The following is a 15,626-nucleotide window of genomic DNA, read 5'->3' as shown; positions in this document are numbered from 1 at the left end:
GGTGTGGAGGAACTTGACTGGCCTGCACAGAGTCCTGACCTCAACCCGATGAATTAGAGCGGAGACTGCGAGCCAGGCCTTCTCGTCCAACATCAGTGCCTGACCTCACAAATGTGCTTCTAGAAGAATGGTCCAAAATTCCCATAAACACCTAAACCTTGTGGAAAGTTGTCCCAGAAGAGGGTTTATAGCTGCAAAGGGTGGGCCAACTCCGTATTAAACCCTACGGATTAAGAATGGGATGTCATTAAAGTTCATGTGCATGTAAGGCAGACGTCCCAAAACTTTCGGCAATAAAGTGTATATGTGTGTGAATTAGTTGGTCGGACCTTTTACAATCCCAAAATTATCTGTATTCGGATAAAACCGGAAGTGGGCTTTGGCCGGAAGTTCATAAAATTATGCAAACAAGAAACTGTACTTCTAACCACAGGTCCAGAGCCGTCGTTCCAACCACACAACTGTTTGCGTTTGTCTTGAACGATGCTGATAATGATGGAACTTGCGACCGTAGTTGGCTAATGATGCTTTCGGGAAACACACCCCAGGATGATGACCCTAACTTTGCAACATTTACAATGAATTGAACAGTCAACAATGAACTGACTTGAGCAGAATAATGATGCTATTGTCTTCTGTAGAGCTGCTTTACAGATGAAACCAAATTGGTTTCATAATTGATTTATTTTACAACAGTAATATTTTCTTGTTTTTTACCGCAAAGCTGCTTTGAAACAATTTATATTATACACAGTGCGATATAAATAAATACATTTGTCAATATCCAGATCTCAACCTTCATTTGAAATGCACATTGATTGAGCTTTGCCATGTTTTCTTGTTTTCTCTGCCCCGGATCAGAACACTTACACTAATGCGGATAAACTCCTGGAAGCAGCTGAGCAGTTGGCCCAGACGGGCGAGTGTGACCCTGAGGAGATCTATAAGGCAGCGCGACACCTGGAGGTCAGGATCCAGGACTTCGTGAGGAGAGTGGAGCAGAGAAAACTACTGCTGGACATGTCCGTCTCCTTCCACACACACACTAAAGAGGTAAGACTGCTCACTCACACACATACCAGGTGGACTGCCGAGGAATGCTGCGAGGTTTTGCTGAGCAGTGCCAGATGTGCTCGAAGAACATGCTGTTTACCTCTCCAGCTGCCAATCAGACACTTGTGTGAAAGCTAAATCCTTTTGCCATTACGTAACTCATTACATGTTTAAGGCCCATTGCTGCTGCAGTCAATAGCAGTGATTATTAGTGATTTATTACGCAGTAATGTGACATAACGCTACATCCATCACCTCATGCACCCTGCGTTTGAGAAGGACAGAGAGAGTAAATATGTTGGAGGGTTAAGTGGCACAATTCATCTTTCTGGGGCTGTTCAGTGCTGTGCTTGTCTCATGGAGCTTTACCATGAGCTATAGTTTTGTTGATGTATGGGGATTGTAGGAATGTGGTTTTCTCACGATTGCCTCTGATGTTCTGATCATCTCTCTCTCTCTCTCTCTCTCTCTCTTTCTAAGATAAACACACATTTATTTCAAGATGGAAAACGACATGCTTAATGTTAGTTTTGTTGAAATGCTCACCAAGGCTATTTACCATTATTCGATAAAAAGTACATGAAAAAATATCATTAGTAATACTGGGTAAACATTATTACAATTTCAAATAACTGTTTTCTATTTTCATTAGGACTTTTCAATGATTAATCGTAATTAATCACATCCAAAATATAATATAATATAATATAATATAATATAATATAATATAATATAATATAATATAATATAATATAATATAATATAATATAATATACAGGCAAATATTTCTTAAATATATACATGTATGTGTGTGTATTTATATATACAAAATAATTATACACAGTACACACACATATATTTGTCGGGTGGAGTGGCTGTAATCAAGCGCACAACAACTGGGATACTAAGGAAGACTTTAATCCAGGAATAAACAAAGCCATTGCAAAGCCCTAATTTTAATATATTTTTTCCTGTGATAGCAAAGTTATCTTCAGCAGTCCTTCATAAATCATTCTAATATGCTAATTTGGTGCTAAAGAAACATTATTATTATCAGTCATGCTGCTTAATATTTTTGTGGAAACCATGACACAGTTTTTCTTTTTTAGGATTCTTTTGTGAATAGAAACATTCCTGAACAGCAACAGTTTTTGTAACAATGGAAATATCTTTCCTGTTACCTTTGATTTAATGCATACAAGTGTTAATTGATATCAGAAATTCGAATCAGCATTCTAGCACGCTGATTTGGTGTTCAATAAATATTTTGTATGCTTGCTTTTTGATAATTTTATCATAGATTTAATGGAGTTCTATTTTGTGTTTAATTTAAGTATTGACTTTGTATCAGATGTCCCTCTTCAAATTCCTAAGAAAAGACCAAAATGAGTATTATTGACATACAGCAGATATATTATGCTTATTATGTTTTGCTATTTTATTTTATTTTTTACTTTCATTAGTGTGTAATGTAGATGTTTGAGCAAGAAAAAGGTCTGCAAAGTTACAAAGTAGAAAGTTACTCCAAAGTGAGTTATACTCTATATCAGTAAGAGCATTACTGACAGACTGGGAAAAGAGGAGCTGCAACAATGGAGAATATGGGGAAAATACAGGGTTTTTTTAACATTCAGGCATGAAAATCTATTCTAGTAGCCAAAACAAAGATTTTGTAAAAGGGCATAATATGGCCTCTTTAGGACATCTCATTTTTTGATTTGTATTTCAAATGGAGTAGCATGTCAATAGAAATAAATAAAGTATTTGGTAGTACTTGCATTTTCAAGAATGTGTTATTAACATGTAATACAACAAATAGCTGTGGTTCTGGTAAGTGATACATATGTAAGACTCTTAACTGTGTGGATGTTTTGTTTGGTTGAATGTGTTACAGTACAGCACATTCAATTTCACGTGTGTGTGTGTGTGTGTGTGTGTGTGTGTTGAGGCTGAAAAGAGCTACATTATGTGAGCTGAGACTAACATCAGCGGTTCTTGGCAAAAGGAGGTTTTCCTGCAGGCCAAAGTTTTACAATGTTTCACAATGGCCTGGAAGGTTTCTGGAGCGTCCTACTGAAAGAGGCTCCTGCATCCAGAGGTCACCACACAAGCCCTTGAATGAGCTCAGGTTTAGCAGCACTCCAGAAACACTTCATTTCAGGCTGAACACACACACACACATACTTAAGAATGAGGAGAATCTAGCCACTGTAAATGGTTTCGACAGAGAACAAACTCAACAGGAAAAATATTCTCAATTCTACAGTTCAAACACTCACTCATACTTCAACAGTTGTATAATTTACCTTGATAGCACACATGCGAATCTGGAATACTTAAAATTGTTTGCTCATCTGCAATCTGCAAACAAATTATTACAACAGACCATGAATAACCTCAAAACATTGATTCTTTCCGCGGCAATATATTACGGACGGGTTAAATATCACTGTCATAATATTTGTCTATAATTGTCAGGTTTATCATTCTGGGGTTTTTTTTCGTTTCAGGGAATGTTCACACTTGGCATGTTTAAAACGAACCCTGGTGCGATTGTTCTGTTAGTGCGCTTCATTTGAATAAGTGTGAACACTGCCATCTGAACCCTGGTGTGCACCAAACAAGCGGACCTAGACGATAAATAGATTGGTTCCAAACTAACTCTAGTGCAGCTCGACTGAAAAATGAACCAACACCGATCAAAGACATGTAAACAAACCAAAAACAGGACATTATGTCACAAGATGCGACCCTAAAAAGGACAGATGTCCTTCTCGTCATAGTTGTGATGTTGCCCATCACAGTTCAGTACAGGCATCAGAACCGTGTCTCCTCACAGCAGATCTTCAGTTGTGTGTGTGACGGAGGGATTCCTGCCAGTGTTTTGACTCTTTCACATATTATAAGCTCTTCACAAGTTCTCAGCTGGTCAAAATAGCATCATAGCTACGCACATACAAAAAGCTAATTTAGCCCAGAACACAGCGTTGTTTTGGATGTTCGGTATGTTCCGTCGCAAAATATACATAATAAAAGCCAACAATTCAGGTTTTATAATATATGTGAACGCTAAGCGGACCAGGACTAAATGTTGTTGTTTTTTTTGGTCTGGACGAAACAAACCAAGTGAACTGAACTACAAGTGTGAACACACCCTAAGAGAGTCATGTCATGTTGACTATGTCTGAAGTAAATGTAAAGAAATAAATGCACTCTTGAAGAGGCACGTAGGCCGCGTTTGTTTCCGTAAGGAATATCTGTATGTCTTTGCGGTGTGGTTTGGGTTAATGCATCCATTCTGTTTAGCTTTTCCCTAATGTGGGTGATTTCCTGTATTGTAAAACTTGTCATATGTGTTGCTGTTCAGAGCTCTTGTGTGTGATTAATATGAGTAATATTCCTGAGTGTGTTTCAAACCCCTGCTGAGGGAATCATCTATCTTGAATATCACATCCTCCTGTAGAGCTCCTCTACGCCTGCAACATGTTCGAGTTAAACCACACCAGCCTCCTCACTGTAGATTGGGAAACGCCTTATTTATGTCTCTCACTTGCATCTGGTAGAGTTAGGGTTCCCACGGTCATGGAAAACCTGGAAATGTCAGGGATTCATTATAAATTCTTAAAAAGTCATGGGAATTCCTATAGCATTTTTTTTGTTTCTGGTCTTGATCAGTTATGATCATCAAATTGCTCTGTGATTGTTTTAGTTTTTTCTCGAAACCCTTAACAAATAATCACAAAGGTCATAGCAAATCATCGTTCAAAAGGTGGAAACACTTCAAGGTCTTACAAAGAGGGATTTATGTTTATCAAACATGCCTGTGTGACTGATATTCTCTGATCTTGTTAATCCATCAGCAAGATTGGCTCCTTGAATTGTTTCTCACAAGTGAATTAGTTATGAACAGAATTAATTATTGTCCTTCTCACAGAAAATGAGATGTGTTAATGCTGTACAAATATGACATAAGTTTATTTGCGGAGGAACAGTAAATGTAGGACATACCGAATCAGTTGTTTTTCATTTTCTTGCACAGATGGTAAGGCAAGGCAAGGCAAGGCAAGTTTATTTATAGCACATTTCATACACTATGGCAATTCAAAGTGCTTTACATATGAAGGAATAAAAATAATCACAAAATAAAAGCAAGGAAAATTAAAACAGTTATTCAAAATGCTTTACATAGAAATGAATTACAATATCACACTATGGCAATTCAAGCCCTTGCCCCTTTTGTCTCAAAATGTATTGTGCCCCTCTCTGATAATTGTAAATAATAATTATTATTTATCATATATCACAGGCAGTGCATTAAAGGATTAGTTCACTTTTAAAAACAACTTTTGCTGATAATTTACTCACCCCCATGTCATCCAAGATGTCCATGTCTTTCTTTCTTCAGTCGAAAAGAAATTTTGGTTTTTGATGAAAACATTCCTCCATATAATGGACTTCAATGGGCCCCAAACGGTTCAAGGTCCAAATGACAGTTTCAGTGCAGCTTCAAAGGGCTTTAAACGATACCAGACGATGAATAAGGGTCTTATCTAGCGAAACGATCGGTCATTTAAAAAATAAATAAAAAAGTTTAAGTTTTATAAGCACAAATGCTCGCCTTGCTCTGTTCTGTGATGCGCGTTCGTGACGTCATGTAATACGCAATTACGTTGAAAAGGTCACGCTTTTCTGTCCTGACGGAAATTTTCTTTTAGGCTTTTTAATATTAAAACACCCAGGATACGCACACGAAATGGGCATTTTAAACGATAAACTGACACAAAGACATTTGAATATGTGTATATGGTCCTCCTTCCGCACATTTGTAAACACTGACTCGGTACTTCTGCCTACGTCAAGCGTGACCTTTTCAACGTAATTGCGTATTACGTGACGTCACGAACGCGCATCACAGAACAGAGCAAGGCGAGCATTTGTGCTTATAAAACTTTAACTTTTTTTTTTATTTTTTAAATGACCGATCGTTTCGCTAGATAAGACCCTTATTCATCGTCTGGTATCGTTTAAAGCCCTTTGAAGCTGCACTGAAACTGTCATTTGGACCTTGAACCGTTTGGGGCCCATTGAAGTCCATTATATGGAGAAAAATCCTGGAATGTTTTCATCAAAAACCTTAATTTCTTTTCGACTGAAGAAAGAAAGACATGGACATCTTGGATGACATGGGGGTGAGTAAATTATCAGAAAAAGTTTTTTTTTTAAAAGTGAACTAATCCTTTAACTAATGTTAACAAATACAACTTTTGATTTTAATAATGTTTTAGTAAATGCTGAAATTAATATTAACTCAGATTAATAAATGCTGTAGAAGTGCAGGTCATTAATAGATCATGTTAAGATGTAAACCTTATTGGAAAGTGTTACTGATTTCATAATAGCTAACACTTTAATGCATATACATAAAATGTATCAACAAAACTAAACATGAATTCCTCATAATTACCCTCTTGATTCTCACTGTTTTATTTGGTAAAGTAAATAATATTTAATATTAATATTATCATAATTTCTCTATTTTCGTTTGATGTGTTATGCATTCTAACTGTATCAACGTCTTTTCATAGAATGCCAAGGAAATAAAGGATAAAAAGAAAAAAGAAAAAAAAACAAGGAATTCTTCTTTTTTTTTTTTTTTTTTTTTGTCCTTTTTGGTCCTTCCGCCCCTGCCCCTGAGGAGGTCTTTGCACTGCCTCGGGTTCACTGCCCCATCAGTCCGCACCCCAAAAAAACCATTTGTTCGGAAACTCTAGGAATGGAGTCGATCCAATCCGCACCACACAGAACCTCGAGTTTAATTGACACATCAAACTCACTACTCCAGCACGGACCCAGGTCATCAGCTTGGTTTCATCTCTCAATTTCTCCAATTAAGTAATTTATGTTTGTTTCTTATCCAATTTTCAGTGACATTTGAGTTTAGAATCAAAAGGACAGAGATAAAATACAGTGTAATCAGTCGGCGAACAGTGGCACAGTGCTCATTCAGTAAATGCACAGCTAAACAGAAGTGTTTTGAGTCTGGATTTGAATGTGACTACTGTAGGAGCACATCTGATCTCTTCTGGAAGCTGGTTCCAGCATAATAGCTAAAAGCGGACTCGCCGTGCTTAGAGTGAACCCTTGGTATTTCTAGATGATGTGATCCTAATGATCTGAGTGATCTGTTGGGTTTATATTCAGTGAGCAAATCTGCAATGTATTGAGGTCCTAGGCCACTGAATGATTTATATACCAGTAATAATACTTTAAAATCAATCCTAAATGTAACTGGGAGCCAGTGTAAAGACCTGAGGACTGGTGTGATGTGTTCATATTTTCTGGCGGCAGCGTTCTGTATGAGCTGCAACTGTCTTATGGTCTTTTTTGGGAAGGCCAGTGAGGAGTCCATTACAATAATCCACCCTGCTGGTGATGAAAGCATGCACAAGCTTCTCTAAGTCTTGTCTGGAAACAAAGCATCTAATTATTGCAGTATTTTTCAGATGATAGTATGCTGATTCAGTTATTGCTTTGACATGACTACTGAAACTAAGGTCTGACTCTAGTGTCACACCAAGATTCCTGACTTGATTTTTAGTTGTTTGACCCCTAGAGTGAAGGTATGCGTTCACCTTGAGAACTTCATCTTTGTTTCCAAACGCAATGACTTCAGTTTTGTCTTTGTTTAACTGAAGAAAGTTATGGCACATCCAACTGTTGACTTCATCAATGCATTGGCAGAGGGAGTCAATGGGGCTGTAATCGTTAGGCGATAGGGCTAAGTAGAGCTGTGTGTCGTCTGCATAGCTGTGGTAAGCAATTTGGTTCTTTCTCATTATTTGTCTCATTGGGAGCATATACAGGTTGAACAGGAGTGGCGCAAGAATTGAGCCTTGAGGGACTCCGCATGTCATGGATGTCCACTCAGACTTATGGTCTCCTATACTCACATAATCTCCCTCCTAAGTATGACCTGAACCATTTTAGGACTATCCCAGAAAACCCCACCCAGTTTTCCAGCCTGTCAAGAAGTATGTTGTGATCGACAGTGTCAAATGCAGCACTGAGGTCGAGTAGTACCAGCACTGATAATTTGCCTGTATCAGTATTTAAGCGAATATCGTTTATTATCTTTATGAGCGCTGTCTCTGTGCTGTGGTGCGGTCGGAAACCAGATTGAAATTTGTCAAAATATCCATTTGAGATTAAGAATTTGTTCAGCTGATTGAAGACAACTTTTTCAATGATCTTGCCTATGAAAGGAAGATTTGAGATTGGTCTGTAATTGCTCAATATGTTACTATCCAGATTGCTCTTTTTCAGGAGGGGCTTGATAACTGCAGTTTTAAGGGACTTTGGAAAAGTCCCATAGAGAAGTGAGGAATTTACCACTTCTAGGAGATCTGCTTCTAAACAGTTTAACACACCTTGTGTCAAGGGTGCTGGTTGAAGTTTTAAGGTGCTGTACTGTTTCTTCCAAAATGTTACCACTAATTTCTTCAAAATCAGACATAGTAACTTTATGCGGTGTCTGGTTGTAAACAAGACACACACAAATCGCCATGACAACAGCTAACAACATTTTAACAGTTCTTTCATTTAATTTATACAAAATAACTCTGTTCTGCTCATATCTAATGCTGTATGTGTTTTATGATTTTCTGGAAATGTCTGTTTATTAATGTATGTATTTATTGCAATTCTATACAGGGAAAAAAATAGTAGTCTTGGAGACACTATTTTGACTATTTTAGATTTTTTTGTCTTTTATTATTGCATTGTGGTTGTAAACTTGATAATTTACAATATTCCTGAAATGCAGGAAATAAATTCCCTTGTTTATGTCATTTCATTGCAATTCTTAATAATTACTTCACGACCACTAAAAAAGTATGTTGTATATGAGTATGTAGTATAAATGTAATCTGGACATACTACATTTGCCATGTTGTCATTATCATGTGACCTACCAGTGTCAATTGCGTCGGTTCACCTCCATTCATAAATCCTTTCCCGCCGCCTCATGGGATAGTAAAGTGTCCATTGTATGCACACTTCAGAATCTCGCCGGAAGTGAATTCTGTGAATTTAGACTTTCTTCTTTTGTTACATACTGTTTTTTATTACTATATACAGTAGTAGGGAAGTATGTGATTTCGGATGCAGCCGTCAAAAAAAAAAAATACAGAAAATAGTAGACCATCTGGGGAACTCTTTTCAAAATACTATGCTTTGTGACACACTTACTGTAATCTCAGCTACTATTTAGGATGGATAGTATGGACATTGGGACGCAGGATAAGAATTTGTGAATGCATGACATAATAAGAGACATGGAAACAAATACAAAACGTTACAATTCTCTACCTGTCAAAAGTCTCCTATTCTCACCAAGGCTGCATTTATTTGATTAAAATACGATAAAAACAGCAATATTGTGAAATATGAATATAATTATATTACTTTTACTCTGCAAGGATGCATTAAATTGATCAAATTTATGTTACAAAAGAATTCAATTTCAAATGAATACTGTTCTTTTCAACTTGTATTAATCAAAGAGCCATGAAAGAAAATGCAAATTACATTTTGAAAAACTATTAAAACAGAAAACATTTTATTTTAGATTGTAATAATATTTCACAATATTACTATTTTTACTACTGTTTTAATCAAATAAATGCAACCTTGGTGAGCATAAGAGACTTCTTTCAAAAACATAAAAAAACTTGTAATGTAATGTAATTGTTTCTGTGTATTTTATGTAATATGATTATAAACATAAGATGCAGTCCCTCTTGAGAAACCTGATGTTAAATGTCCTTTTGGTGTCCAAACCGGCACTGACCTTTAAACTCTACACCACACAGCACTCCAGTGTTTGGGGGATCATTTACTTCTAAGTTTTAATGAACCGTCTGAATCATTTCTATACTGTTTAATCTTTTACACTGAAATGTTAAAAATGGAAGCAGCATGAGAAATGAGAGCGAGAGCACACATTTCGGGCTGCTTTCTAATATTGGATTCAGGGCAGATTATTGTTAGATGAGAGTTATAATCTGTGCAGACAGGTCACTCCATCTGTAGAAAACTTTAGAAACTTTTTTTAGGTCTTTACTGGAGTAAGTGTGTTACTGTGCTTGTATATGGGTCAGGTTTTGGCTCCACTGTGAGGAATAAATGTTGATTATTACGTTACTTAGTAAAATATGAAAGTGCAGTAAAGTAGGAATATCGTGAGGAAACATCATCAGAAGCTATCACTGAAAGTGTTTGTGTGTGTGTTTTTCAGTTGTGGACGTGGATGGAGGACCTGCAGAAGGAGCTGCTGGAGGACGTTTGCTCGGACTCGGTTGATTCGGTTCAGGAGCTGATAAAACAGTTTCAGCAGCAGCAGACGGCCACACTGGAGGCCACACTCAACGTCATTAAAGAGGGAGAAGACCTTATGCAACAGCTCAGGTATCAACACGTGCTCAAGTTTACATACTTTTCAAAATCTCATAAATGCTGCATAACAGGTATTTACTTTACACAGACAGAATTCACTTGATTTAACACAAATTATCCTGTTCAAATGTTTACATACCCTTGATATTTAAACTTCCAAACATTCCCAAAACCAGACACTGGTGAAACAATGATGAAATCTTAGCGATTTGTTTATTGCTTACAATTTTTTTTTTTACATCATCAGAAAACACAGCTGCTTTTGAATGGCCATCAAGAAAAATAATTGGTTACACTTTATTTTAAGGTGTCCATGCTTCAGTAATTATACATTTAAGTACTGAACAATAATAATTATCTACATGTACTTACTATAGGGTTAGGGTTTGGTTAGTTGCATGTAATTATGTATAATTTGTAGTTATTACTACAGTAACATCACATGTAACAAGGACACTGTAAAAAACAGCGTTACCAAATACTTTTTGGCAATTTAATGGTATATTACAGCAGCAGCTTAGTGGACCATGCTCACCAGCCAAATCTTGACAACTGGAATGTATTTTTACAGTAAATATACATAATGGAAGTCTAACAGACACAGTCTTAAGAAAAGTCCGTAAAAACAGATCTCAATGTACTATTATCACGGTTATTGACTCTTATTTTGATTTCTGTTTTGTTTCCTTTAGTTCCTGTTTCCCTGCTCTGTTTAGTTTCAGTTTCCTAAGTTATTGATTATGTCCTCGTTTGTTTCTATAGTTACCTATAATTTGCACCTGTCTTCATCGTGTTCGCCTTATTTTGTACTCCCTGTTATGTTCAGTCCCTTGTCAGTCTCGTTTATGATTTATGTAGTTCACATTTCTCATGTGATCTCATGCTCATGTGAGTATTTTGCATCGTTTATAAAGACTGTCTATTTGTATCTTCTTCATGCGTACTGACTACACATTACAACTATCTTAATATGATGGAATTTTCACTGAATTATGATGGTGTTTTACCCCTATTCTGAATTATGCATTGCATTGTGTTGTTATAGGGTTAAATGAAATGTCCATGATCTTAACGGATAATGTCTTGGCACAAAGATTACCAGAACATTGTATGCAGCTCTGAATAAGTGTTTTAAAATATATGCAGCCATAACACTAAAACATTACATGTGTTGGCTTAATACTGGTGTGACTACTTACCAAAGCCATCTGTGTAAAGTTGTATTAAGGCCCACAGAAAATTCCAGAGATTTAAAAAATAAGTGTGTGTGTGAAAAGTTTATTTTACAAACTGGAGTTAAAATAATTGTCTGTAATTCACAGAATGCCACAGATATGTTGTTTATAAACTTTACCCAGAATATTCCTTTAATACAAGCAAATTGTACTGGTTCTAGACTAACCCTTACTCACATTAGTTGTGTGTTTCTCAGAGACTCAGCGATGAGCAGTAATAAGATGCCTCACACGAGCTCTATCGCTCACATCGAGGGCGTCCTACAGCAGCTAGAGGAGGCCCAGGGCCACATGGAGGAACTTTTCCATGAGAGGAAGATCAAACTTGACATCTTCCTGCAACTGCGCATCTTTGAGCAGTACACCATTGAGGTGAAGACAGTGTGTTTGCATGCTAGATAGTGTTTCAGAAAATAGAGATTTTGTCAGTAAACAGTTCTTGACCTTGAACCAAAACAACCGGCTCTGAGATGAATTTTAAAACCTCATGATCTCATTGTTCATCATAAATGACTGAAGTGATTGATTTATAATTGCTATGAGAATGTCATCAGGCCAGGTGCAGAGGTGTTGAACTATCCGTCCTGTCCTGCAGGTAACAGCAGAGTTAGACGCGTGGAACGAGGACCTGGTTCGACAGGTAAACGACTTTAGCGCAGAAGAACCCAGTCTGGCCGAACAGAGACTCCAGCGGCACGCAGAGAGAAAACTGGCCATGAACAACATGACCTATGAGGTTATGCAGCAGGGTCAAGACCTGCATCAGTACATCATGGAGGTCCAAGCCTCAGGTGAGAGAGAGAGAGGAAGATGAAAAAGAGTACAGGTGTTTTCACGCTGACAGAGATTAAATCGCTGGTGATTCACAAGTTGTTGTACTCTTGGTACCTCCAGGTTCTCGCCCACAGTCTGTTCACTGACGACCTGATGCATATTGCACACAACAAATTACCAGGGGCTGCTATTTTAAACTTCCTATTTTTGTCTCTTACAATAGGTTTACATGCATCCAAAGTCAAAAAACGCAAATTTTTCTGTCTGAATAGTCTGAAAACGGTTAGTTTGAAGATTCAGTCTCTCCTAAACCCGCTTTTCCGCGAGCCTACTCTACTCTGATTGGTCAGACGGCCCAGTCTATTGTGATTGGTCGACCGCTTACAGCGCGTGTTGCAAACCAAACATCCGTTACAATATCTGAATTTCAGCTCCAGAGGCTTCCTCAGGCGTGCTTCTCGACATGTCAACAACACAAACAAAACTCTTCCAGGACTTGGCTACAACGACAGTGTTTGAGGACGGGTCAAAGTAGATGCTGTTGGCGTGCAGCCAATGAAGACCATAGTCTGGCATTATGCAAATTTGTTACATTGTTTTGTAGGTATGGAACAGGAAGTGAGACTGGAATTGCTGACGACTCGTTACAGAAGTTCAGAATCGAATCTTTTTTTAGGAGACAATGACTTGTTCTTGCACTTTGATCTTAAAAACTTTTCAGACCTTTTACATTCACAAACAGCAATATTGCACACTGCAGGAAAAGTAATATTCGAAAAAGTATAATAGGGGCAATTCTCAAATATTTTAAAATGAAAATGAAAGTCTTGTGTTAAATCTGTTATTATGGCGGTCCTCGATGATCAACTCAATAAAAAAAAACACGTCATATGGGCATCTTTCTGGGCTGCCTGCAGATTACCATAATAATCATAATAAGCATGCACACTATTATCATTGCAACTGGCTTGACGGGAGTTCAGAACTCTGCATCACTTTTTTTTTTATGCGTCATAGTTATTTTTAAAGAGACTGTCTCAAAGTGTCCTGTATCTGTGTGTGCGCACTATAAAGTGAACACATCTAAATGATATTTATCATTGTGAGAGGCTAAGAGAGATCTCTTGATCAGTCATCAACGGTCTCATGACAATTATTTGGCAAACGCTTTTTGTAAATTGTTTGCGAAATTATGATTTCGTACAATTCATACAATCTAATTTGTATGTTTCTACTCATGCTGGTGATCAGTTTATCTTCCTGATAACGTTTTACCTACAAATCGTACGCTTTTGTCCAAGTCAGATCATCCATTTGAATGCGAACTCACACAATACCCATTCAATACTCATAAATTCTCATGAGATCTAGTTGGATTTAATAGAGCAATAGATGCAGAGATACAGAGAGAGGAGAGCAGCACTGAAGAAGTGTCAGGTGACAGAGTGTCAATAATACATGGCAGTTTTCAGAGACACAGCAATATGGACCAATGGGATTCAGACTCCTCTGTGCTGTGATCTCCAGTCCGCAGTCACATGACGCTCAGTAAAGCTTTCGTTTCAATATAAAGAACTGAGTAAAAACAATCAAGCCTAAACACTCAATTCTTATGTCAGCCATCTCTTCAACTGTCTGTGTCTTCAACACACATTACTCTTCCAATCTGCTTTTATCTTCATATCGTCCCAATGTTCAGCTCTGTTCCTCACAGATATTTTTAACACTGGAAACAGACTTCCTCTCCTCAAACTGCTGACCCATCTCTCACCCCCCCTCTCTCTCACATATGGGTCTTGGCTGAGGACACTCTTGTGTTCGAGGTTTGGACACCGTCTGTTCCAGACATTACTGTGACCATCTCTCACACATGCCTGCGTGTCCGATGGAGGGGTGTGTGTGATTTTGCAGGGACAACATAGAAAATGACTAAATTAAGCTTTAGTTGATGGTTTATAAACATTTATAAACATATCACTGCTTTATTTATTTAGTTATTACTTTAGTTTAGTTAAATAAACTTCCCAGTTTTATATCTTAGCTCTAATTAGTAGTTAAGTAACTGACCAAATTGATTTATTTGGATTATTCTTTCAGTGAACTAGCTAAAAACACTAATTAACCTATTATGGGTTATATTTCTCCACAAAATCTAAGGAAATAAAATTTTAGAAAGAAGAGAAGATTTTTTGTTGATTTTTTTTACATCATTTTCTTGGCAGTTATGCATATTTAACTCATTTAATAATGTTTAATTCATTCCCTGATACACTTGATTCTGACTGTTTTTTTTTTGTTTTGTTTTTTTTGTATAATGATGCTAAATTGTTTAATTGATATTTGTTCCTGGTTATACTCCCCATCACTTCACACACGTTGGGCTCTATTTTGCTGACTGTAAATTATCCTTTACTTAAACTGCCCTTGAATGTAGATCTATGATTAGCCTAATCAGGTTACGGAAAATAAGAGCGATCTGTAGCTGTCATACTGCCACCTGGTGGTGTTGAGCTGTGAACATGTTCTCTCAGACTAGATGCTGTAGATTCAGCAGGAGTATAAACAGAAGTGTGTATTTGTGTGTAATATGCAGGTATTGAGTTGACCGGTGAGAAGGAGGTGGATCTGGCCACTCAAGTTCAGGAGTTGTTGGAGTTTCTTCATGAGAAACAGCATGAGCTGGACTTGAGTGCTGAACATACACAGAAACACCTGGAGCAGGTTGTGCAGCTACGCCACCTACAGGCTGAGGTTAAACAGGTAAAACACACGCCAAGCATGTACTCTATCTGTTTGTATACTTATCCATCTCAGGGACAGAAGTGAAACTTTATCAATGAAAATGTATTCTTGCTGTCTGGCTGCTGTTCTGCTGTTCTGTTTTCTTCATATTCTTACTGTGGTATTTGGGATAAAGAGCAATCAGATATCAGCCGTTCAGAACCACAGCTGCAAATTATATCCCAAAGATATATTTTTTTAGCACACTGTCCATACTGTATAGCAGAGTTTCCCATCCTTGACCTTGGAGTACTCCAACACGGCACATGTTTTACTGTATGTGTTCCTGATTCAACTCATCAGCTGATTGGTCGAGACTCTAAGACATGT

At 37.3% G+C, this 15,626-nt stretch overlaps 1 protein-coding gene across 3 annotated transcripts in view; it reads left to right on the top strand.

The window, feature by feature from the left end:
* The window catches only part of kalrna (kalirin RhoGEF kinase a), a 246,202-nt gene that overhangs the window by 114,323 nt on the left and 116,253 nt on the right, over positions 1-15,626 (top strand). For all 3 annotated transcript variants that reach the window (XM_084123061.1, XM_084123060.1, XM_084123059.1), the window contains exons 11-15: positions 862-1,053; positions 10,349-10,518; positions 11,939-12,113; positions 12,337-12,532; positions 15,109-15,275. In XM_084123061.1, coding sequence (XP_083979187.1) covers positions 862-1,053; positions 10,349-10,518; positions 11,939-12,113; positions 12,337-12,532; positions 15,109-15,275 — 900 coding nt within the window. The remainder of the gene's footprint in view (positions 1-861; positions 1,054-10,348; positions 10,519-11,938; positions 12,114-12,336; positions 12,533-15,108; positions 15,276-15,626) is intronic.

This window comes from Abramis brama (genome assembly GCF_963993115.1).
Source record: "Abramis brama genome assembly, chromosome: 8".
In the NCBI taxonomy this organism is placed as follows: domain Eukaryota; kingdom Metazoa; phylum Chordata; class Actinopteri; order Cypriniformes; family Leuciscidae; genus Abramis; species Abramis brama.
Note: the sequence above shows the minus strand (reverse complement) of the source record. Positions and strands in the feature narration are given on the sequence as shown.